General features: G+C 40.1%; 3 protein-coding genes across 4 annotated transcripts in view; 1 reads left to right on the forward strand and 2 right to left on the reverse strand.

Moving 5' to 3' along the window:
• MGAT4D (MGAT4 family member D) overlaps positions 1 to 4,349 on the reverse strand; it is a 30,334-nt gene extending 25,985 nt beyond the window's left edge. Inside the window, exon 1 of the mRNA XM_088526592.1 lies at positions 4,259 to 4,349. Coding sequence (XP_088382718.1) covers positions 4,259 to 4,349 — 91 coding nt within the window. The remainder of the gene's footprint in view (positions 1 to 4,258) is intronic.
• A 4,212-nt stretch (positions 4,350 to 8,561) lies between these two features.
• Positions 8,562 to 13,347, forward strand: ELMOD2 (ELMO domain containing 2). The gene is made up of 8 exons (XM_088526615.1): positions 8,562 to 8,706; positions 8,814 to 8,842; positions 9,178 to 9,272; positions 9,861 to 9,990; positions 10,994 to 11,127; positions 11,723 to 11,791; positions 12,449 to 12,582; positions 13,085 to 13,347. The coding sequence occupies exons 1-8, from the start codon at positions 8,562 to 8,564 to the stop codon at positions 13,240 to 13,242; spliced, it is 894 nt and encodes a 297-aa protein (XP_088382741.1). The 3' UTR covers positions 13,243 to 13,347.
• An 8,192-nt stretch (positions 13,348 to 21,539) lies between these two features.
• Positions 21,540 to 26,296, reverse strand: part of TBC1D9 (TBC1 domain family member 9) — a 48,040-nt gene continuing 43,283 nt past the window's right edge. Inside the window, exons 18-21 of one of the 2 annotated variants that reach the window (XM_088526532.1) lie at positions 24,482 to 24,568; positions 23,464 to 23,538; positions 23,226 to 23,326; positions 21,540 to 22,277 (exon numbers count right to left, since the gene is read on the reverse strand). In XM_088526532.1, the coding sequence (XP_088382658.1) occupies positions 21,555 to 22,277; positions 23,226 to 23,326; positions 23,464 to 23,538; positions 24,482 to 24,568 (986 nt within the window). In that variant the 3' untranslated portion in view covers positions 21,540 to 21,554. Of the gene's footprint in view, positions 22,278 to 23,225; positions 23,330 to 23,463; positions 23,539 to 24,481; positions 24,569 to 26,296 lie in introns of both variants that reach the window. The other variant, XM_088526531.1, reaches the window with a different exon arrangement.

The raw sequence follows: 26,296 nt of genomic DNA on the forward strand, positions 1-26,296 counted from the left end.
AGTTATTGCTTTGTTCTGGTTAATATTTCAAACATCTTTATTGTTCTGCCTGATGTAGCAACAATCACTCATTTATACACTTGTGCAATTAAACGCCTATCAACTAAAGTATTTCTAGATAAAATCATATTCTTCCAGGAACATGTAGTGTCAGGAAAGCATGAAGGTCATATATTTACACTTGAAGTACAGGTTGTGATGATACACCGCACAGAAAACAAAGAGAGGTCAGAAATGTTCCTTATTCCTTCCTTTAAAAAGAACAACAGCAACTAGTCTCATTTTGTACCTGAATCTTTCCAGGATGACTCAGTTCCTCTGCTTCTGAAGACAAGGTAACTTTTATTCCTGCTTAACTAATTGCAAGAAGCCCCAGATTCTTAATTTAGTAAATGACATAGAACCCAGTAAACCTATACAGCTTTCTTAAGTTTTGTATAGAAATTTTGGTATCATATTTAGGATCAGTAAACACACTCTCTCAAGCCTCATTTGAGATGCATGTTATTTAAGTGTCAAAATGCAGAAGTATGCAAAAAAAAATGCAAAAAACAATAAATGGACTGGAGACACTCTTCTCTTACTGCACTGTGCGTTTTGGTCACATCCTGCCTGTACACTGGAACCAAAGCCACATGTGCAATAACCTCTGCATGCTCTCAGTTCCACTGAAAGGAAACGTAAGCATTAACGAAAGGAGGGAAGATTTCATCAAGCTCCTGATATGGGCTCCTGGGGGCCTAGTACTGTGGTCAGATACAGACTAAGAGGCCTAAAGCAGATGGAAAAATTGTTTTCTGCGCATTCATAAATCTGAATAAAGTGAAGAGATACTGGTGCACTTCAGAACTCCTTGTCCGTCTGTTAGTTTGCCACTATTTAACTGAACTTTTGAGCCAGAGAGTGCTGCTGGGTCTGCATCAGACGGCCTGCAGAGAGCTTTGTCCCCGACGCCAGAATCAGGTGAGGAGCGAAGCGCAAGGTGCGCAGCAGGAGCAGCAGCTGGCTAGGTGAAGCATTGCATCATATCTCACACACACAGCGCTACAGGAAATAAAAGCTAAAACCTGAAATCACTTGTTTGCGCTAGCACAGCACATATATTTACTTCTTTATTTCAGCCAAAAACAACTGAGGCTCATCAGAAATCCTTTTTTTTTGTTATTACTGCTCTCTCTTTCCTGATGATAAGCTTTGAGAAATAACGAGAAATTTAATATATTAAACAATCTGCTAACCCTTAAAGATTCTACTGAGAATGTGATGAAATGCAAACAGTTCCTCTTCTCCTTGCCAAAGAAATAACTAAAGAAATCCAGACTTTGCTATTTTTTGACTCAACTTATGCATTAAGATGCTTATATTCTTGTGACATTAGGTTTATCATGAGTTTCTCCTTCCTACTAGATACGGTTTAGTTTTGATTTACTTAAAGAAAGTACCCCACAGATTTTGGTGAACAGAGCAGCTGCACATTATACATGGATTCAGGGACACCTAATCCTGAACTCACACAAGGAACGCGAAGAAGCATTGCCATGATCCAATTTACCTCATTACTGTGATTTCTAGAAAACTCTGTTCCTCCATCAAGACACCATCATTATTTTTCATTCAGGAATAGTCTTTTCTGTGAGGGAACTTTACATAGTTAATTCGTAGTGAGTTTATAATATGTTCTTATGAAGTTCCTTATCTCCTTATACCTACTTGCTCTGCTTTTGTATACCTGTGATGCTTCTTGTTGATTAATGGAAGACCCTAGTTAACATTGGGTAAGCAAAGCACTACACCAATCATAAACTATACACAGCTGTCCATAACTACAACTCTGTAAGACGAGTAATTATATGACAGCAAAACACTTTTGGTCAGGAGGTGAAGTAACAGCTGGACTGCAACTCAGTTGCATAACAGTAGGAACATCTGCATCATCCTGACAACAGCCTTCCCTGCCCTCAGATGCAAACTGTTTGCTTTAGACAGGGTTTGCTCAGGGGAAGGACCAAGACCATGCAGGATATGGAACAGGTATTGCTACACCAGGCAATCTGATTACTTGCTAATTGCAGCCTGCCTCTACAAGCACCCTAGAGAATGCCAGAGGAATAGTCCTATTACCACACCAGCTTGAACGGCATCAGATCTGCTGGAGATTTGGTGATTGCCAGTTGTCTCTACAGCTTCACAATTCTTTTGCCACAAAACTGTCAGCCTACCAAAACTGAAGCTTTTACTTATTTATGAGGCAATGGAAAAACTCAAAATGCAAGTCTCACGTGTGCTCAGTGAGGCTTGCATTAGCAGGATAAAATAGCCAATTATTTACTGCAATGCCGTTACTGATAGCAAACGAACCTGACTCATATCTCGCAGGCTAGTAGTCCCTTTAGTATCTCTGGCTAAAGCTCTTGATTTTTGTTCGCACAGGAATCAGGACAGAGACAAAACCTGATTTGTACCTCAGGTCAACACTGAAGGGCAGAACGGCTGCAGACAAAACCAAACAAGAGTTTGCAGAATTATTTTTATACTATTACTGTATTTAAGATGACTAAGTCCAGATGACACACACTTGATGTCACTACAATCCAAGAAACAGTGAATGGGTGAATGGACAGAAAACAAAGAGAATATCACTGCGTAATATGATATGCTACAGTCAAAGATCAAGAAAACACTAAAAGTTTTTTATGGGAAGAGAAGGAAAATAACTATCTGAAAGTTTAACAAATATGAGAAAGAAAATGTGCCTGGAAGAAATATTGGCAAATAAGTGGGGGAAAAAAAAAAAAAAAAAAAAAAGGTAGCTGTTGAGCAGGTACATTACTTCAACTCTCAGTTACATGTGGGTAAGTGAAAAGGACATTAGAAGAAAATAAAAACAAAAAAAGAAAAGGCTGTATCAAGTTGATTTCACTGGAAAGATACAAACTCATTTACTATATATTGTTACCTCCTCTTTTAGTTATAATTATCAACTCTCTTTGTTTATCTGTGACACAACACTTGTAAGGGAGCACGTTTCTAAACATGCGCTTTCGGACCTGTTGCTTTCTGTTCTCAAGTCCAGTCTTTTTCCTCTCTCTCTTTTAGGTTAACAAAATTATCATTCATTTTCTAATCCAAATATTCCTCCTTACAATCATGCATATCATGCATAGCGAAAAGAGAAGATCGGAATCTTTCTTATTAAAGCAGGTGCTAATAACAAGGAGAATTATGTCACCTAGGAGGAATTAATTACTTTGCTGTGGAAGAAGCACCTGTGGAAGGAGAAAAATTAAATCAACCTCCTCCTCCTCAAAAACAGAACTTACCAGAGAAAGGCCAAAAATAAATAATAATAAAAACTGATTTTCAGCAAAGAGGAGTCACAAAATTCAAATCAGAAGATTGGTGGGGTGTATTTGTAGATAGTGCGAATGCTTTTGCTCTGTCATCTCCTGAACCTTAATTGCATAAGCACCAAATTCTTTCTTCTTTCTCCTTCCCGGCTCTTAGCGGAACATTAACCAAAAAAAAAAAAAAAAAAAAAGTGTGTAGCGTAGTGCTATAAGATAAACAACTTTTAGTTGACAAGAAAGGATTAAGACAGCATGACTACTGTTGTCTCTGGATTCATCATCAGAATCACACTGTGGCTTCTGCTGCCACTTCTATGTATTACAGAAATAATTAATATTAAAACATTTACTGCTACTCTGACAGTAGTTCTTTAGTTCAGTAGAATCTTTAGTTCATCCTCGAAATCACCAATTGCCTTATTCAAATTATTTTCCATTTACACAAGAGGACTTCTTTTGAAGGAACATATAGGAAAAAATAATTACAAACTGTCATATATGCCTTCAGGCTCAGAAGTGCCGTGTGGACAGACCCTCTAATTTCTCCGTGGAAAATAACACCGGTTTAATTTTCCCTACTCAGAAGCTCTTGGATGTGGCTTTCTGCAGATCTAACCAACATATACCAGCATAACATATGGCAAAGGCATTACGCTTTCTTCATCTATAAGCAGGCATACAATAAATAAGTAAATAAAAGTCTGATGTACGCGTTTATAGCTCGGTGCATGTGCGCTGAGGAGGAAGAGAGAGAAAAGGAAAAGCAAGGGCAATAGAAGAGAGAGGCGTAATTGACTTTGAGCACTGCCAAGCGCCCGCTGCAGGAGGTTTCCGCGGCGCCGGGAGCAGGAGCGCGGCAGAGGCGCGCGCGGAGCCGCCCCCCGCCTTGGCCCGCGCGCTGCCGCTCTCACCTGCGCCGCGCGGCCCCGCCGCGAGCCACAGCAGCGGGCAGGCGGCGCCGAGGCAGAGCGCCGTGACGAGGGGCCCGAGCCGCAGCCGCATCTCCCGCGGGGCGCAGGAGCCCCGCCAGCGCCGCCGCCGCCGCTCCCGGCCCCGCCGCGCCCGGGCACGCGCCGCCCGCAGCGCCGCCCCCGCCGCGGACTCGCCGGGGCCGCGGCAGCTGCTGCCAGGCGCGGCCCCTGCCCGGCGCAGGGCGCGCGCTCTCCGCGCGCACCGCCGGGCCCGTCCCGCCTTCTCCCAACGGCCGCGCCTCGCACCTGTGCGCGCCCCGCAGCCGCGCCTCGCCCGCCGCTCCTCCGGAGCAAAGGTGGCCCCGCAGCAGCGCCCGAGCACCGGCCCCTCCGCGCAGGGCGCGTGTACGAGCACGCGCCAGCTTGAGCGCTCGCCTCCGCGTGCCCTCTGCCTACTGCCGAAAGCATCTCCCTGTCCTCCTCCTGACGGTAATCCAGGGCTCCCAAAATTACACAGCGCTGCCCTTCCCACGTTAGAGCAGCATTACAGAATCACAGACTGGTTGAGGTTGGAAGGGGCCTCTAGAGATCACCTAGTCCAACCCCCTGCTCAAGCAGGGACACCTAGAGCACGTGGCACGGGGTGGCATCCAGGCAGGTTTGGAAGATCTCCAGAGAAGGAGACTCCACAACCTCTCTGGGCTCACACAAAAATCCATCCCTTCCCAAATTTAACCTCAGCATCTAAAAATCACAATCTGGATTTGAAAACCTGCATATCTACTCCTAAATTTCCAATATTTGAACGTTTACATGGATGAGTTGACTTCAACATCTATACTTAAAGGTAATTCTCAAACGGAGACTTTTATTCACAAATGCACAGCAAACTCCTAAGTAGCTCGCATCTGTATCCAAATGGGCAAATACAAAACCAAGTATGACTCTGTGAATCACTGGGAAACCTGGAGTTAGATTTCGCTGCTCTTCACCCATACCTGAACTAAACTGTCCTCCGCCTCCTTTTACTGTCTTGCACAGATATTTTTACTACAAGCCTTCTTCAAATTGCATACACTTCAAATATATATTCCTAAATGTTTTAAGTTAATAGATTAAAGCTCAAAACTACTTCTAATGGAAGACCAATTTAAGTTCTGGCGTATACTGAGTAAAATAGACATTTAGACCTAACTATTTCATATGTTGTATGTAACGAATAAAAATGCCTTGACTTGCCAATGAGTAACAAACCAAAGTGAACATGAGATGTGGTCAGACAGGAAGGATATTGAAGGCAGGAGTAAAAGGAACCTAACACACACTAAATGTTATTTACAAAGCCAGTTGGGAAAAAGTTATCATTGCATATTTCCTCAAATTAGTAACAAAATATATTCCCTATGTATGGGGAATGGCTGTGGAGACTGTCTCTAAATGCATTAAATGTTGTTTATGTTACTCAGCCATGCTGAATTATAATGATCACTTAACGCTGGCGTCTTATGGCTGAATTTATTTATGATGAGGTAAGACATTAACTGTTCCTCAAAAATCAAAATTTATGTCATTGAAAGTCACAAAGTTCCACTTGCAGACAGGAAGTGGAAGTCTTGTTTCATTCTTTTCTAACATCCTGCTCTCTATCTTTCTCTCTGTGCTGTCTTCATATGTTATTTCACATGCTCAAGAACTTTATAAAACATGAATTAAATGAACTCTTCTGGGGACTTGTTTTGTAAATGTTTCAAACAGATTTTGCCTCCCAGCAGCAGACTTCCTATGTTTTTGGTAAGCAGGTCATTTTTAAAAATACCACCTACAACATATCATTGAGTAACCCTACTATTAATCCTAGATGAAATTGAATGGCATACTTCTATTGAGGCAGCTTACCTCCAAGGAACAGTTTCTAGGCTTGGTCTCGTGGTTTTTACCTCAAGTTCTTTTTTCTCGCAAGCTGCAAAGATATTTCTCACATATTCCATACGCTTTTCAAACATCTGTGTACAAGCAAGAGTAGAGATCAGACAAATTAAAATAAACATTTGACAAAATATATGCTCCCAGGTGAAACAACTGGTGGAATACTTTGCACGTGGGATGCAGCTGTCCTTCATGTGCAAGGGGACACAAACACAGAACAACTGCCATGGGAAGTTCCTGACTGTACAGCAATCTAACTGACATTGCGGGTTAAAGTCCTCTTTTATTTATGATGTTGTCTTTGAAGAAATCTAATTTATAAGTAAACAGATTGTCACCAGCCTAACCAGAGTCGCTATCAGGATTATACTGGACGACAATCACTGAACGCAGAAAACAGAGAAAGTTAAAACTTGTTTCTTAAGCTACCCCTTTAAATGTTTGATGTTGTAATGCAAGTTACGAATTGACTGAACACAGTGAAACACAGTACATTGAGTGATACAAGTAGCAAAAGGCCTGTAAAACTAAACATGCTTTCTACTGGATCACACAGCTGTGTAAAGAACCAAATGAACCTTTAAGTCGTGTGTTTACACTTGCTTGCTGTAAAACAAAATAGGAAGTGGGACCAATTCCAATAGACAGAGCACAAAAAGAACTTGCTTTGGTTCTCAGCATCCATACAAAAAAAAATATATTGAAGTACACACATTAGAGAAAACAGACATATCCATACTGATATGAAGCTATTTAAATAATTAGAAGATCTAACAGAAAGCGAAACTCTGAGCCACACTGTAGGAAGCTTTTATTTTGGTGTACACAAGGAAATTCTCAGCAGCTGCACCTGGTGGCACCTTCTAAGTAATGCTAGCAATTGGTGCCTCCCGCCAACCCGCTGCGAGCTTTCTCAGAGCAAGGAGTGTGTGGGACCCCAGCACCAGCAGTAAGGAGCAGATGCTCATCTCCTCTCCCTTCCAAAGCCAAGCGGTAAAACGCCTGGGTGCTGCTGCCATCGAAACCTGGGTCCTCCTGACTCCAGTCTCTCAGTCCAACTCTGTTTAAAATAATGCTGCAGCAGCAGCGCTCTGCCAAATAGTCTGGATGAGAGGTGCAGTTCACTCTTTCTTCCTGACCTGGATTATTTGAAGAGTTGCTTTCTATGAGTATTCAATAGAGGGAGACATTTTCTAGCTTATTTTCATTCTGTAGCACTCTACCATGGTAAAAGTCAGATGATTCCTTTAAGAAGTTGCACTGAAAAAGAAGATTAAGCTCCCCTTAGGTTTTGAGCATAGAAATCAAATGCGCATAGAAATCAAATTTTGGGACATAACTGAAGTTCACATATTAGCAATTCCCCCACACTAAACTCTGCACCTGAACATAAAACCTGAGGAGGCATGCCAAATCTTCCGGTCCACCCTCAGAAATCCCATGTGGGAGACAGGCCCTCAGACCTACTGTGTGGCTTTTTATTCTGCATAGAAGGTACTTCTATTTTCCTAGGTTTAGAGAGGTGCCAGAATGCTGCCGAGCAAGTCCTGCGGCTCCCTTGGCGCCCTCCCACCCACCTCTGCATACAATCTGCATGGGAATAGAAATTCTCTCTGCTGCCCCAGAGGGGCCATTCAACCCACATTTACAATACAGTGGAAGTACATGCCAGTACTAAATGAAATCCTCAGGCTGAGCCTGTTTTTTGTGGCCATGGTCAAGCAAGACCCCCAGCAAGGAGGCCTCCCCTGACAGCATTCAGCCCCACTAAATTCAGAACACCTCTCTCGGGTTAGAGCTCCTTTTGGCCATCACTGCGGAAAGGAACAAGCCTTCAAAGCTTTGTAAACACTTGAGCCGGCAGGAACTATGACAAACCTTTGTCACTGGGCATCACAAGCTATTTAAAGGTGCTAAGCAGCGAGATAACACACTGACTTTTGGCCCTGGAACAAGACAGGCTGCCTGGCGTCACGGCTGCCAGCTCTGTAACGAGACCGTTTGCGTCACGACTACCAGGGCAGTGCAGGGCCAAGCTACACAGGGCAGGATACCACGGGCTGAGCCAACAGGAGCCCTCCTCGCGGGACTCGGTTACCACACACGAGGCTCCGAGCGCCGCGCTCAGAACCGCGCGGCGCGGCCGTTAGCGGCGGCCCTAACGGTCACTGTAACGGCCGGCGGAGCGCGGGCCGGCGAGCAGCCCTCCCCGGCGGCTCCCAGCCGACACACGCCTCCCGCAACCACTTCCAGGTCGCGCGGCAGCTTCCGGCGGGCGGCGGCTCCGCCACGGCAGGTGCCCGCGGCGCCAACGGCCCGCGCCCAACGGCCCCCCCGCCCGCGGCCGCCGCAACGGCGCCCCTGCGCGGCGCGGAAGATGCTGGCGGCCTTGTGGGGCCTCCTGTACAGCCGCTGCCTCCGCTCTTGGCTCAAGTGGCTCGTGCGGCTGCTGACGGGCAAGTGCGAGCTGCAGCGCGTCGTGGAGGCGGGCGGGCGCGGGGCGCCCACCGCGCTGCGCCTCGGTAAGGGCCAGCGCCGCCAGAGCGCGCGGCCACGCAGAGAGGGGGAAATGAGAACTCCGAGTGGCGTTTATGCTGATACCTGACACTCACTTTTCTTTGTGTTGCAGAACACTCACTAGAGTCGTCAAAGAATAAGGTAGGAGATATTGGAGATCAGTGCGTGATTAACCCACCTTTCGTGCCTGCTCTTCAGCAGCGCTGTCAGACATGTCATTGCGCTGAGTTTCTGCTCCTCGAGGCAGGCTGTTCTCTCTGTTTTGGAGATAAAGTCGGATTAAGAGAAATTATGGTTAAGGCAAATGCAATATCATTGTAGCACTGTATCATTGAAAGAAGTGCAACATTTATGGCTAAACATTAGTTCTTTCATAGTTTTTGAAAGAACAGGTATGTGGCAAGCATAGGATATAAACTGAGAAATAATGAGAATAAAACAAGACAATAGATTTCTGCATTTTATTTACCTTACAGGTTTTAAGAAATGCTGTACATGTTGACGAAGCTGACGTGGAAAAGTGTGTTAGAGATATAATGAAAGAAAAGAAAATTGAGCAGAGGAATACAGGGTATGTTTGAAACTATAAACATTTCTGATGTAAAGTTTGATTTTTGAGACTTAAAAAGTTATGGTTATCTTAATAAAGCTGGGATTCTCCTCTTCCCATCTTCTTGATGTACAAGTCTGAAATTTTGCTCTAAAATTTGTGATGGGATATGTGTTTCATATATATAAACTCCTATAGCATTTTGCAAAAAGTGTTTATATGGGGAGTTTTTTTTAAGATTTATGCCATCTAAGCTTGAGGGATCACAAGTCTTGTGAGTACTTAGGAGCAGACAAAGGTAAAGTATTCAGGATAGTAATGGGAGTTTTGGTGCATGATCATGGAGCTTTTAATAATTTTTTTTTCTCCCATATTTTTAAGGAATAGTGCCTGATTGTGCACCATGGAAATCTCGTAGAGGTGTTCTAAGTAGGATCATACATCAGTATACTTAAACTGTGTGCTGTGGTTCGGAAAATAAAGTGGACTAGTCCACTTCCTAATCTTGGTGTTTATATAGCCTTAACGTAAGAAAGGTCCTATACATGCAGTTGAAGCAAGAATTTATGGCTAAATTCTAACTTTCGCTGTGTTTTGTTACTATTTCAGGTTTAAGACAAATCTGCATATATGCTTGTTGCAGATATCAGGATATAAGAAACTTTATTTGAGTGTGGAAAGTCTGAGAAAGGTCCCTTATGATTCAGATAACAAAGAGCACGAGGAACAGTTAATTGAGGTGAAAATAATTTTCTCTCTTTTTAATTCTAAGGATATGACTGAATAGCTTAACTTAAATTTGTAAGTATAGATTTGGTGGTGTACCCAATTTGGTACTCCCATTCGGTGGGATATTTGGTTCTCCCGCTCCCCCCGACAAAGTCCAGCAGCTAGAAAGAACTTAATTTATCTACTTATTGCTAGCATTTTTAACAGAAAGCTGGCCTATATTTGAAGTTCTCTGCTGCTCTGAACTGCTAAGCCATTATAGCAGTGACTCATTAACACATCAAAGTAAATTTGTAAACTAGTGTTATTTATGCAGAGGTTATTTCATGTGAAATCAAACTTAACTTGCAAGTAGTAGATTTTTTTTTGTGTGTAATGGATTGCTAAATGATAACAGCTATGAAGATATTTAACCTTATGCACATCTCTAGCTTTATAAATCAGTGATTATTAAAAAAAAGACACCAATCTTTAGTTGTTACTAAATCTCACTCAGCATCAAAGAACGTAACTTAATACTGGAAGATGAAAAATACCAGTAGCATTTCAAGTAATGGTAAATAACTGCAAATGAGTAGTGTAGCACTGCTTAAGGCTTTTTAAAAATATCTTCTACTGTACAAGCATATTAGCATGCCATCTTAACATTTCATAATTGTCTCGCTCGCTAGGCGAGTCCCGTGCTGTGATGTGCTAAGCAAACATTCATTGTGAATTTGTATTTCAATTTACAGCTGGCCTGTGAGAGCACGATACGCAAATTAACTTCTGAAGTGAAACACGTATTTGCTACTTGAGCGTCAGTATATTGCCTTTGCTCTGAACGGGAATCAGCACATTTAATGCTAAATGTAATAATTATCTTAATGGTTGAGTAAACTATGACAGTGTGATTCTAGATTGCCCCTAACTGAAAAGGCCAGCATGTCCTTTGTATCTCAGTCCAGGGTGGATGGTTTGTAATTCTGAATTGTGTGACTTGCTCTATGTAACATGGAAGCATGTTTGTGCAGCTCTGGAATTTGCTCATGCCTCATGAGAGCCTGAAGGCCAGAATCAGCAAGCAGTGGTGTGACATTGGCTTCCAAGGTGATGATCCCAAAACAGACTTCAGAGGAATGGGCATGCTAGGATTAATGAATCTGGTGTAAGTGAAAATAAATATTACACTTCTGCTGTAACTCGTTCCCAGTATCTATGAATTCTCTCTTGTTAAGGCCATTTCGAGGAAAGACTGAAACAAATAGAAAATGATGGCTTCTGTCCCACTATGAAAACATGTATTTTAGATAAGACAGGTTTCTAACAGCTGCCCTTTTGTGAATTCGTAGTAGCTAAAAGCCAAAGGTTGAGGAAAGGAAGAGCTGTCCAAGCCAACTTCTCTCTTTTTTTTTTTTTGGCTATCATATGAGAGATTTGGAATGTAATGACTTAAAAGGAAGACATTAAAGCTTTTAAAATTCTGAATTACTATTATGTGAAGTAAATATGTTCACATAACTTCATTAAGTTAACCTGTGGATTTAGGAGATCTTCATATTTGCCATTCTATCAGAGTGATTGTTTTATTGTTCATGCTCAGTATCGTTTACCTTGCAACAACTATTTTTCATTTCGTGCTGTTTTTCAGTAGAAAGTAGTAGTTAATTCTAGTCTGAAGTTACACATTTTGATGTTGAACACGTGAATACTTTGTGTATGGACTAAAAGAATTAATGAAAGGTTTTAATTTACATTGACAGGTATTTTAGTAAACATTACACTGAAGAAGCTCGTCAGATCCTTTCTCGTTCAAACCACCCAAAGCTGGGGTAAGTCATTACACCACTTTTTCTGTTTTTTTTTTTTTTTTGTATAAAAACTCACATGAAGACTATCAAATACATATGCTGAAATTTAAGAGGAGAATGTTTGTGGTTTTCCACACACCGTAGGTACCTTTAACCTAAGTTAGCTTTTTGTTTTTTTAATAGGTTTAGACTTAGAAAGAATGCTTATTCATTACCTACTTACTCATCCCATGTTGGAATGGATTTGCTGGGCTTCTGTTCCACATACAAGTAGAAGTTTTGATGTTGCTTCAAAGCTTTACTTAATTTCCAAAAAGGGTCTGCCTATTTAAACGTTTCTGCTCATTGAAGAAGAAAACACTGTTTTAAAACAAATCAGATAGTGATATTGCATATATCGCTCTGATCCATCCGCTGCCCCGTTAACTCTGTCACCTGCAAAGAACGGGAGACTTTCATGACTTGAACTACAAAGGATATGACCTTACGCAATGAGGTGATGAATAGGAAAACTGAGACATTTTGCATCATCAATTAAACGAACATATCATTGACCTTGTGAATTCATCTCAGGAAAAATGGACTCAGTTATCCTAATGCAGACTGGCTCTGGAAAGTTCGTGAGTCCTTCTGTCCATATGGTAAAAGGTTAAATGTGAAATATGATTGCTGTTGCAGATACTCTTATGCAATAGTGGGAATCAACCTGACAGAAATGGCATACAGCTTGCTTAAGAGTGGTGCTCTAAAGCCTCATCTGTACAACGCTGTCTCCGGGTTGCCACAACTGGAGCACTTCCATCAGTTCTACTGTAAGTAACGGCAGCTCCTGCAGCACAGGTTCCCGAGGGAGGTCTGTGCAGTGCAGAGCTGTATTTTTTTAGAGTGCACTTCCACTCTTTTTCTCATTAGCTACAGCAAGCTAGTATCTGCTGATATTTAATCTGATCTGCTAATCTCTAGTTATGTTAGAGAACTGTACATTAAACTATTGCATTTAATGTGCCAGCAATTTATTTCTGAGCATACTTCACTCCTGTTTCTTCCAAATCCATCACTGGAATGGGCTGCTATCTTTATGGGATAAATATGTGAGGCTTTCTATAGGTTACTGGATTTAGCCTGAAAATGCAGTGCTTGCACTCTTCTCCTGTTCATTATTACTGAATACAGAACGCTGCTGTGGACTAGTATGAGACACTCCCTGTCTCGAGGGCTTGAAGAGAGTCCCAAGGACCATTTGGGGGCTAACTGTCTCAGAGCAGAAAATTGTGGGACTCGATTGTGCAGATTTCCATTATGTTTTCTTTACAGGTTATCTAGTTTATGAGTTTGACAAGTTCTGGTTTGAAGAAGAACCAGAAAGCATTATGCACTTCAACCAGTACAGAGAGAAATTCCATGAAAAAATTAAGGGACTCCTTCTGGATTATGATGTCATACTGACCTTAAGAAGTCCAGCAAAACCATAACCTGCTCTGTAGTCTGTCAGATTCTGCATTAAAAATGGAATTATGCATTTGGATGGAAGTTTTGCATATTTGGCCAAAAACTGTCTAACAATGGAACTTTTTTAACATAAAAAAATCAAAATTTCGATTATGGACGCTTGGACAATCAACCTCTGTTTACAGCTCTTTATATGCTATTCTCCAAAGGACTGTCTTTGTTCATTTTTTAAGCATAACTCAAAAGTCTAAAGATCCTCTGGATAACTTGGTTCTCCCAATTTCTTTTGTATTTCTTGGTGCAGGAACACGAAGCAGGTATTTTATGCTGAGTCATGTTTTTCATTAATAGGTTTAATTGTTTATTGTCTTTTAAAATATATTTTTAGTTCAAAGTATTCTGATTTTACATTTTTTTGCATCCTTCTTGTTTTCCGTGCAAGGTTGATACTCCATAAATCAACGTTAAATTTCTCTGTGATAATGAGGTCTGTGAAGGGGATGTATTAATCACTTACGATTTTAGAGACGAGAATTAATTTTTGGACATGGTAATGTATTTAATACAAATTCGTTTTGTCTAGAGAAGTTTTCTACCTGGAGATTTGTACCTACAAATTCCTATGCCTAGAAAGACCTTACTTTACAGACAAACAAGAGGAATGACAAATAAACAGTGTAAGGATCAAATCATCAGACCCTTCCAAGAATATTCCTGCTATCAAAAATCTTGATTCTCTGTAGTCAGGCCCTCCAGTTAGCTGCTCAGACTGCTTGACTTTGCCTCTGTTTGTATTTTTCTTTTAGCAGCTATTGCTGCTAGTGGGAAGCTCAAGAGAGTTAGTTTAGTCCCTCTTATAGAGTTTAGTATGAAACTTCAATGCAGCTGCAGTTCCTGTTTTGTGAAAATAAGTTCCGAGTACAGCCTCTGAGCAAGCCGTGTTTTCCACAGAAGGGATGCAACTGTGACACGTTCCTTCATACTAGCATCTCAGACAATCTAGTCAATAGGGCTTTGTGTCTGTATTGTGACTAATTCTTGCTTAAAGCAGCTTTAAACCAATTTGGTATGACCGTTGCTTCATTTTCTAAAATGTACTATTTAAATAAGTGCCTTCTGCTTTATTCAATCAGTGTTTTAATTTGATTCTGCATCCAGATCATAGCCTTAGAAGCTTGAATTTTTTGGACAGTCTTTCATGATACACCTAAATAGCACATAGCTACACAAAATTTGTATGCTAATACAAATTTTCATGCTTTTTTGTTTTAATCATCTCAGGTAAATTAACTAACTTCTATTTAATTACTAAATCATAAAGAGATTCTCCAAGAACACTAATTTTCAGTAAAAGGGGAAAAGGACAGCCTCTTTTGGTGGCAAGTGACACTAAACTACGTGAGTTACACTACAGAAATAGTATATGTATTATATGTAAAATGAAATCTCCTTGGAGATACTCGAAACCTGACTGGACAAGGTGCTAAGCTGCCTGCTCTAGCTGACTCTGCTTTGAGCAAGGGCATTGGACTGGATGATCTCAAGGGGTCCCTTCCATTCTGTGATTTATCTTATAAAACAGTGACTTCTTGCACTGCACGCAATTGCTCTTGGCCCCTTAAAAGCAACCAGCAGTTGCTTGTTTCTGGAATAGCTCCTGATCAGGGTAAAAAAATCATTTTCGGAAAGAGGTAATGCAGATGTTCCATTTTCAAGACAAGTATAGGTGAGAGTAAAGAAAGTTTATTTATGAATATCTTTTCAATACCAATATCTAAAATTATTTGATGTAGAAAGTATTTTTAATATGGTAAGTTTCTCCTACTGTGCGAATGTGCACAAGTATTAAGTATAAGAATTGGAAGACAAACAAGTTCAGTTAGGAATAGTCATTTTATATGGCTCTAATCAGTATTAAATTTAGTCATGATTAAAGTTACTAGAGACAGCTATCAAAGTATAGAAACAGGATCATAAAGGATCAAACAGGATCAAAGAGGAATTTATGTAACATATCACCATAACGTAGAGGGTAAAGATAAGTAGAAAGTGTTACATTAGAGGAGAAAAATCTCCTTAAACTTAATAGTCTGTTTTTAAAGATGCAGATGATAATCATGATGGTCTCATGTGATACAGTGTAAGACACCTCAGTGTCTAGAATTGAGTCCTTTGTGAGATGCATTTTTTTTTTTTAATTAAAACTATGAGCTGGGAACATACTGTGAGAAGACACAAACTGAGGAAGAAATCTCAACCATCATTAAATGAGTGGCATATGGTTTAACAAATGTATTACCTTGGATGTTGTAATTGTGTAAAAGGAATATTCAGTGTTAGTATCCAATACATTTTTCCAGTAAACAGTCAGAATTTGCATGCAGTTTTTTGCAATCCAGTACCTGAGTCCTGTCTAAGAGTGACTATATTTAGAGTAGGACTGCATTTCCCTTTTTGCACCACTGGTAAGCTTATTGTATTGTAGTAGTAATTAAAATATATGGAAAAAATGTATCTAGGATAAAGCACCAGTCAGACGGATTTTATACCAAGTCTATCACATTGTAGAGTGAACCTAAGATAATCCTACTGTAATGGAAGATTAAAAACAGTATTAGGTCACCTTCCTGCAAGCTGATATAATCAATTTATTTAACATCAGACCTGGTTGCTCATAATTTATTCTAAATAGTCTTAAGGGTTAAAGCCTTGGCAAATTTTCATGGTGTTACTAATTAAGTGTCACATCTTAAAGTATGTACTGTTTTATTAGAACTAGCAAGAATTGTTAGTTTTCTAACTTGCTGCCTCTTTAAAAAATCCACTCTTGTGAAAGTTTGCATGTAAATAGTAATATTTTTGAAAACAATCTAAAAAAGTCAATGTCAAGCTGAAGACAAGGTGGTTCTGTAAACTTTTGTTGTTGTTAAGCTGTTCCTACTGGAACTAACTACCCTGTTGTTTAGCATATACTTGAAACATGGTGCTACTCCATAAACACACTAATAAGAAGATAAAAGGTTTGCTGTAAAATAAAATGTAGTCTTTCAACAAGTCGAAACACATTGTTTTGCAAGTAACCAACTTAATTTGAAAGCATGATTTAAAGGCAGTGCTGCTTAGGAAACCAGGAGCATGTTTTTAAAACAAAGTGGCTGTGCTTTGTGCTCTGGTACAGCAGTGTGGAGAACTGGGCATTTCGTCGTAAAGCACAACAGGAGAAGGGACAACTTAAGCACCTCAGATGAAAGGTTATAGATTTGCACTCTGAAGGAGCAAGCGTTCATTCTTCAGATTTTCCATCCTTCTTTAAATAAAAAATGCTTTACACACACACACAAAATCAGACTTGATTTATGAATTACTGTTTGTATTTAGTTAGATGGGAGTTCAGAGTCAGTAGTCTTGGAAAAAAAAAAAAGTAGTGAATGCATGATAAAAGTGTGACCTACTGTTCTTGCTATCATTCCTGTTAATGTTGCTGTAGTGCAATGGTAGTCTGTCTCTGGAGAGATGTTTCCTGTGCTAGTCTAGAGTATTGTCTTTCACGAGGGAGAAATGAAGAAGCAAGTAACAAGAGCTTGTGGGCAGTTTCTTCTTACCACACAGTGCCGAGACAGCTGCATACTAATAGAAATTGCCGTTTACCACAGTATAAAAGCAATAATGTGCAAAACTGTGATGTCTGTGTACTGGAAGGAGATGTTTACAATGGTTGCAAATAAAGAACAACTTATTCCAAAAAACTGTCAGTGCACCATTAGTGCATTACAGCTTGTTTCGAAGTTGGCCTTGCTTTTTGTTCTTACAGACACACTGTGATAGAAGAGGAGGTTTTATCCTATTTTTTTTTTCCCTCCCTAGTTCTGAGAATCTGTTTTAAGAGTTCGTCTAAGGTTCTTTTACTGATAGGTACAGGCCTTGCATCTATGTCTTTCTTAAGAACTGTACAGCACAAATACTATCTGTTTAGAAATGGTAGGAAGCAGAACATCTCTATGGAAGCTGAACTGGATGAGAAAACAAATGGATTGCAGAAGGGAGGGTTCACAAACGCTACCTGGTTCACACACTACTCCTCATTTTTAAGTTGGCATCCGAGACGTACCTTAAATCGACCTATGAATTAAACTAGTAACAGATTCAACTCAGACTGCAAGATGTGTGCAAAATATGTTTGTATTTAACCCTCAAGGCTAGTCTGATACCACAGAGAAACTTTACATGCAAGTCCTGAAGCGTTATTTCTGCTGTAATGTAAAGTTGTAAAATTGGAGTTTTTTCCTTCACCTCTGACTAAAGCTTGTGTATTACAACCTTTAATCCTCCTTCCCCCAATAAAGTTCACAAAAACCTCTTTTTCCTTACAAGTGTTACTGCTACTGTGTGTCGTGTGGTCTTATTACATAGAGCTATAAGGAAGGGTCTTCTGCTCATATCTAGATGACAAACAGATCCCATATCTAAACCAGTGAGCTCGGGCCCTAGAGCTCTCCCAGAGTCGCCTGTTGGGCACCTCGGCCTGAAGGAAGGCCCAGCAAGGGCCAAGATCCTCTAGACAAGCAGCAGGCCAGGACATAGGCACCATGAACCTCCCCTGTGGTAGGGGCTGAGCTGTCCTAAGCCCCTACATTGTTCCTCAATATTTTTTCAGTTTTTCAGATATTTTAGTCTAGCCTGACTATTCCATTTTCTGACAAAAAAATTAACAAGTACTTGGTGACAGTTAATACTTAATTTCTGGTAAAATGCATCTTCTATCTAAATCATACCTCACTATTACCAAATTATAAAGAACTAGAAAAGACAAGAAAGGCTGATGGAAATCTGGAGAGTAAAAGCAGAAGAGTTGATCAACATGAATAAAACCCCAGTAGATGAAGACTTGGCAAGTTCTGTTTCCTACCAGTACTGAACACATAGATACAACTACGCCACATGCAAAGAGACACAGTCACCACAGGTTCAAAATGCTCCTGCGAGACTACTGGGTAATAACAAAGAACCTATAATAGGAGCAATCTTGGAGAGTATCCAGCTCAAGAGTCAAAAACAACTCTTCCGTACCTGGCAGTGCAGCTTACCAAGCAAAAGCACCATCTCCTTGCCTTACCTGCCACATTATGGCTATTTGCTTTCTCTTCCATATTCCTGTTCTCACTAGCCTCTGCCATCTTCATTTAGGAAAGCTGCAAATTCAAAAGCTGTTTGGCTAACAAAGGCTTAGCGAGTCTGAAGAACTAGAAGATACCAACCGAGACCTCAGTATCTGGCCACAAGTTCCAGCACTGAAGAGGAAGGAAAAGTTCTTCCCACTTTCTGTCTCTAAGATTATCTCCCCCAAGCACACTCTACATTTCACAGATTGAAAAGCATATCCATGTCAAAGTTTATCTTGTCAAAGGTAAGAGATACAGGTGCTTCTAAAGCCCTCCTGCTTTGCACAGCACGTCCACAACATGAGACTTTTCTTAAATACTCACTCATATTTCCTTGAAGGTCTTCACATTACTGCACGTCAGGCAGCTAAACCCTCTCCACAGGCTTCCTCTTGCCAGCTCCCAGTCACCACTGGAGAGAAAGCTGGGGCAGACCTTGCCATCAAATAAGCACTTGCCAGGAGGTCACCTGGTGGCTATCAGGCCATCATCAGGTGAGCAGCTTCACCAAAGCATCCTGACAAAATCAGCTCACCCGACTGCTTCCTGGAGCAAAGGCACTTGTAAAGGTGACCTGGCTTACAGTACAGGTTTTATTGACAGGGCTGTGTTAGCTACGGAAGTGAGGAAAGCTAGAGGAGCAAAACAAAACCAAAAATCACCTTGCAAAATGGCAGCCATTACAATGTGCTTGTGGATGCCTCTTGTTACCACAGCTGGGAGAGCAGAAGGATTCTCCTGCTCCAAGTGGCACCTCCACCTTGTTGGTAGAGCAGAGCGGGCAAGCCCTTTTAGGATAAAGAAAAGTTTTCAGCCTGTGGGCATGTGAAGCACATATAAAACAGAAATTTTACAGGTCTGCAGGATGCTTAAATGGGTATTGAAGACTACCATGATAACTTACTGAGTTGCCAGGCATTACAATAAAGCACTCTACTCTGACCTTGGCATCCTCAGCTAAAACACTCAAAATCACATTATTCAAAATAGTAATTATAGCTTTAAATGAAGGTCACACTTTGATACACATTTAAACCAATCAACAGGTTCGTATGCAGAAAGACTACTGCTTTTTTAATTGTTATGTGTAATCTACATAGGGCTAAAATACAAAGGAGAGAACTCTATACCGATACAAGAAAAAAATCCATTATGAAATGATTCACACAATGGTACTGCCAGTTCAAAGCACTCAAATTGGCAGCTATCTTTTTCAAATTGACCTTATATATACAAATGGTAGGATGCAAAATCTCAAAAGTAAATATGTATTCACTGAACAGCGCACACTCTAAGCTGTTCTGTCACTGTTACAGTTTTGAGGCTGACATCTCAGCTTCCCAGTGAAAAACATGCTATTTGACAATTTAAAAGTGCACCTAAAAAGCTCTGGCAAAACACAGATGGTCTGTAAAATACTGGGGGGGGGAGGTCCTTAAAAAGTAGCAACAACTGTGGCTGGCAAATGTAAACATAACAGGGAAAACCACCTTAATGAACTTGTGCCGTGTGAGAAGCTTACATGGGTTACTTGTTGCAGATGGATTTAAACACATTCAAGTATTAACCAAAACAAGGGAACTGCAAATGTTTTTGTTCCAAAATCTGTTGATGATTATCCAAAGTCACTTGCATATGTAATAAAACACAATCACCTGCTTTTCCCTCTAGCATGAGTTTAATAGTTAAAAAATCAAATCTGTGCAGAGTGTATTTTATTTGTTCACATTACCCTATTTATGGTTAAAAACCACATCTTCTGACAGTTTAAAACCATTCTTTTAAAACAAAAGAATTAAACAGCAGCTTCTGCTAAAAAAGTCTGCAAGTTACATGGAAGCAATGTACAGTAGTATAAAAAAAAAATCAACAGTGTTCTACTGAAACAAAGTTTAGGCATGTAGGCATGATCCTTAACTGAACAAATATGAAATATAAAACAGCTAACAAAATCAAAAAATCCTGAAAATCTGTATAAAAGAAGCAAGGATTCAAAGTGCAGGTGCTCCAGTTTTCATTTTAACATACCATTCAGTAAGTTGATACAGGATACTATTCATTTTATATAAAGTGACAGTGTTCTCAGTAAGACTTAAACATTCAATTACACTATCTTGCAGATTTTTTCATTACTTCTACTTTACAGTGTTTTAAATGAAGACCTATGCAATACAGGTTTTTAATTTCTTAATCTAACATGGATATAATAGCTTGGTGGTAAAGGTTAATTTTAAGAGCTAAGACATATATGCTGTAGATCCAGCTATCAAAGTATTTTTTATATTTAAAAATGTCTTTCTGTTTTTTAAAAGGGACTCTACCAATCTGTTTCAGCACCTGTATACACCTTCTTTGGAACACAATAGCAAAATTCCTAAGTCCACTTGCTGGGAATTCAGCTCTGCAGGATCACAGTGGAGATTTTCCCTTGGAAGTCACAGCTAGGAAAGGGATTTCTCTGTTGGGTTTAGTATATCCGGAGACAGCCAAAGCCTAGAAGAGCCAAATGGCCTCCACCTCCTCTTGGGGTAGAAACCGGCACATTTAGCACATTTGCCTGATGGACCAGCTAGGCTTACAGTGGACTTCTCCCTTTTACTTGAGTGTACTTTTCTTAGGTAGAGGAAGTTAGGACCCAGGCAGGTATCACTGCAGTGAGCTTTCATATACTCAACAAAGTAAATAAACATATACATTAAAAACAATTATCCTCTTTGAAAAACATTTGTATGAAACAAAATTTATTCTTCACAGATACTGCCTGGAACTTAATTTCACCCGAGGTCCTATTCAGGTTGACAGTGTCCCTTTAAATTTCAGATTCTTCCTATTTATTTTTTTGAAGAATGAGATCCCTATACAAGTCTGTTTTAAAAATGCACACAAATATCGGCATTAAGTTCACATTTAAAAACTGAGAACTAATCTTTACCATTTTATATTGACAGCAAGGTTAATACACACACTTCACTGACAACTGATTATTTTTTCTGTAGTTTGAATAAAATCTGCATTCTTGTAACATTTCCCACAGAGTGATTATACTTCAAGATAGTTAAGTTTGCACCCCAAAGTTTTCACATTAGTGAAAAGTAGCACATATTGAAAATACCAGGGCCTATGCCAGGTACTAATAAATACATAATAAAACAAAATAAATAAAAAAGGACTGCATTTCATCCCGACATAGTAGAGATTTCATAGTCACTAGCCGATGTTATTGGTTTACCCATCATCCTTACGTTCTTAGCATTAGTAATCCTGGCCATCATGGACACGGGCTTGTCAAAGTACTTCACCAATGCTGGCTCAGTCAAAAGGGAGGCTAGGAATTGCTCAAAGGTGATGGCCCAGTCTCTGTCAATGCTAGTGCTTCTACGCAGAGAAGTGGTGTGGTTGCTCCGTACCAAAACGGTGTCTTCACCTATGTCCTCGCAGTGCAACTTTTCTTCCTCATGTGAACCTGCACTCAGTACTGAGTAGGAGGACATGGAACTGTCATCTTTTGTGTCATCGTCGGAAATCAGCATAGAGGAACAGGCTCCATTGTCCCTGGGAGAGGAGTCTTCGAGCTTGATATCTTCCATCTGCATGCCCAGCGCGGCGTCAGTGCCAATGGCCTCCTCATCACTGGTAACGAGGCTGCCTTGGAATGGCTTGTGCTGCTCAACAGGGTGCTGCTGGTTCTCCTTCTGGAAGAGCTCGTTCCGAATAGCTTTGCTGCAATTGCCACTGCTGCTGTCCATCTCTTTGGTGGGCTGGATGGTGAAGAGCTTACCGACCTCACCTATCTCCAAAAGCAAGCTCGTCACAGCAGCAGTGGCGTGGTACAGATCTTGTTCGTTGGGGTCTTCACTGAACATATTATACATTGTCTTGCACAATTCAATGAACTGTCCCTAAACGCAAGGGGAGGAAATATCAATGAGAGAGCAGGAAATAAGTCCAGCTTTTGACATCTAGTAAATCAGTTTCAAGGAAGCTGGAACAGACCCATGATGCAAAGGTATAAACTGAAATTTGAATTAATGTGTCCAGGAAGTACTTTTTAGGACTGGGCAGTCACATGTACTGTCTGTTGGAAAGGCATTTAGAGTGAACTGTTCAATGTTGCTTCCAACAAAGGAGAAATTTATTTCTCTGCAACCACAGGAGGGCAACAGAGGGTGAGCAGTGAGCTGCTTAGCATTCATTTTGGGGAGGGGGTTTCCTTTGTCTGAAGGATGCCAAGTATAACTAGGGGTCTGATAAAACTAATGAAAAATAATGAAAAATGAAGCAAGTGACCTGTGGCACACTCTTAATTGGCAGCAGCAAACTGACTAATCAGAAAGAGGAAGGGAAGATCTGCTTGGGCTACCTAAATTAGGAGGAATTGTTCCCCAGGGAATACACGTTCCCTATAGGTTAATAGAAGAATCATCCATCCCACTGGATCTTTATACTCCTTAGCAGCTATTGATTTAGGGAGAATGAGATCGCCACAACAGAGGCTTCCTTTGCCAGAACAGAGGCTTCCTTTTTCAGGTAGTGAGTATAGGATAGTGTCTGCTAGTCAGTAATGTTTATTGTCTTATCACTTTTTGCCTGAAGATCAAATAATTTGCTGTCATTCCTGTACATGCATATCTCATTTTGCAGGATATTTTGGGAACTGAACTGCTTTCGGTATATTGGAAACATCAATCAAATTTTGCTGACTGCTGCTTTACTAAAAGATATATATATATATGTATATATATATGCTTTAGGACAAACCTCTATTCAGTTATAATATGCTGAATATTTATTGATATGTGAAAAAAGTTTCCAGTTTGTGAAAAACAAATAAATGTCAGCTAAAGTACCTGATTCAGTTTGGGCAAGTCCTTTGCATTTTTTGCTTTCGATTTATTCTCTGGGCTCCACATTCTCAGGTAGTTTCGATTCTCTTGTGAGTTCTTCTTGCCTACTGTTAACAAATTACCCAGAAAGGCATGAAAAGTCCATCAAGAGACCTTAACTTAACACTTTTTTTTCTATCTTCAAAATGAGCAAATTTTTCAAGAAATTTAAAACATAATTCAAATTGAGGACCATACACACCTTTATTTGTTTTCAGACTCACTGTAACAAAGCCATCATCTGGTCCGTGTTTGTTCCTGCTGTCTAGGCCAACGACTAGGAAGTATTATGGAAAGAGGAGAAAGAGTTCAGTGTCGTTTTAGATACATATCTACTTCTCATGTGTATGGTGCAAAATAAGTTATTGCATTACTGAAAACGTGGAATAAAAATGACAGGATTAAGCTGTTTTAGTCTGAACTAAAAAGTTTTTGCTTATTCTTGAATCTGAAGAATTCTATATAATTAATAATATAAGTTCTTACACAAAGACCATCTGATGTTTCGTTTGCATAGCAGAATGATGTAGGCTGTGTTTGAAGCTCTAAGTAAGTTACAACACAGGTACAAGTATGATGGGTGTTTGGTAATTATGTTAAGTGCATGCTCTTTTAAACTTAAGCTACTCTTAAAACTATTGCTATTTTGTCAAATGTTTATGTGTATTTTCAAACAATACATTTCCTTCCTCCTGTCATAGGGAGGATGGGAAATTCTTTTCTTGAATCTGAGAGAAACTTAACACCAAGTAGCTAAAAGAAGAGAGTGCTATTTTAACACAACAGAGAAGACTGACAGCCAGGTTCCCACAGGGCGCAAAAAAAGATTTGAAACTCCCAAGCTATCCTCTGATACATCTACTGGCTTCAAATTTTTGGAATTTCTTAACATCTGGGATCCAAATATATCCTGAAGCCAATATATTTATTTGCATTCTCCATTAAGGCAAATATGCTGCTCTTATCACAAAATTACTTCCAAGGCAACACACTGAAGATATTTTCAAAGTACTTCTGTTGCACACAATCCAGGGGAGCCCTCATATACACATGCCCACATCTGTAATGAAATAAAAATATGTACTAAGACTACACATTTTACTTTTTACAGAAAATACTTCACTTACGGAGATTAGGACAACGAAACAGAAGCTTTCGAAGAAGACCTGGTGTCTAAAATGCATTTCCCTGCCTTTTCATGCCTGAAGCAAGATGCTTACCATGTGTACACTCTGGTGTGATGTCTTCAAAAAAGTACTGAGTGGCTTCAAAGGCAGATTCCGGCTCTTCTTGCTCAGGGGATGGATCTAAGCAATATAACAAAATTCTTTCATTAAAAAACCTGCTCTAATTAAAAACTAGAACATATTTTCATTGATATTTTTAGAGTCTTACTTCCTAAAAGTAATGGTGTGAGAGTGTGCGGATGTAGTAGAGGGACTAAAGGTAAGATGGTAGATCCTTTTGCTTAACTGCTTATTGATGAGTTTAGGAAATGACTTATTCTGTGTGCTGACTTTTGTTGGGTTTATTTTACTTTCCTGCAAAACCCCCTGTATTAGTCACTTGCTATCAGAGAACAGGCTTCCTTCTGAATCTTTCACAGTAAGTTTTATGAAGCCAAGCATATGCCATAACATACTGGTTGGCTATATCAGTGAGGCCTCCACAAAGTATCGATCCTCTTGCTGTTGTCCACTCACTTTCTGTTCTCAGCTGGTCTGGCTTTTCCTCAGGATAATCCACCTTCACGGCACAGGCCGCAAGCCAGGGCAGTGATGAGGACATTGGTACTTTCTTCCCTTCCTTTCCACTCCTCTTGCCTCTAGAATTTTTTCCTCCTCCCCAGACTGCAACAAGAGAGCCACTGCAAGCCACTGGATTCTTTTTCCTCCTTCCACAACTCACTCTCACCAAGTACTACACATTTACTTCTACATTTTTTGGTGGAAAGAAATCTGCCATTTTTGAAAGATAAGTATATCTCACCCCATCATCTCAACTGATAGAAGACTATCCAAGCCTCCTTGGCTTTGTAGCACTGAGTCTGTAAGACTGGGATTAGCTGGTACCTCGCAAAAGTACTGGGCAAATACAGATCTGAATCCAAGCTACTTAACTAACTGTACTCAGCATACTGCCCTTGGGGAATCATCTCCTTAACACTCACAAGAAATAATCAATTGGATCTGGCAATACCTTTTTATCGTCTCCTCCATATCCAGTATTGTCTGACAAACAAGTAACAATTTTCCCTCAGAGTCTTGTATGTTTATCTTCCCATCACTCATTTCCAGTACTTTCTTCTGTGCATCTCAGAATGTGCAAAGCAAGGCATGAACCCTTTCCTAGCTGGAAATGGTCTGTCATGACTTAGTATGAGCTTACTAAATCCTGAATACCAGAAATCCTGTCTCAGAATTGAATCTTCTCTAAGGAGTTCAATAAAATTCTTCTTTAATCTTCTTTAGTTACCTTACTGTATCACTCAAGTCTACATCCATGATACCCAACTGGGAGCAATCAGGGACACATTCAAAGCATCCAGGAGAACACCCTCTCACAGCTTTTAGGCATCTTCATCAAAGGATTAAAATGCACTGATGAATTAAGGAACCCAAACAGTTTTAACATACTTAAAACACAGATTCAGCAGAGACAGTAATAGGTGCTTTATAAACCACTTATAAAGAAACAGAGAGGATGTAGTTTCAAAATAGGTTTTCTTCAGAGGAAAAAAATGTGCAAAAATGTTTCCATTCTTTTGCCACCCACTTTCTAAACTGCCTTTTTTTTCACTTAGTTCAGTGCAACAACTTGGAGGGCTCCCTAGAAAACACATTGATGAAATTATCTGTATTTTGATAGAAAAAAAGTCTGTCCCTATGAACAGTTTTACTGGCTGGATGGGGGACCTAGAAAAGCAGGGACACTTTAAGATAGCTTAATTATAAATAAAATGCATTACAATAACAAATCCCAAAGAAGACTTCATTAGCTATGCATGGGGGAAGACACCAACTCCAGCTAAATTG

This window comes from Tinamus guttatus, unplaced genomic scaffold (genome assembly GCF_059628265.1).
Source record: "Tinamus guttatus ecotype Peru unplaced genomic scaffold, ASM5962826v1 Tinamus_guttatus_pri_ptg000247l, whole genome shotgun sequence".
NCBI classification, from domain to species: domain Eukaryota; kingdom Metazoa; phylum Chordata; class Aves; order Tinamiformes; family Tinamidae; genus Tinamus; species Tinamus guttatus.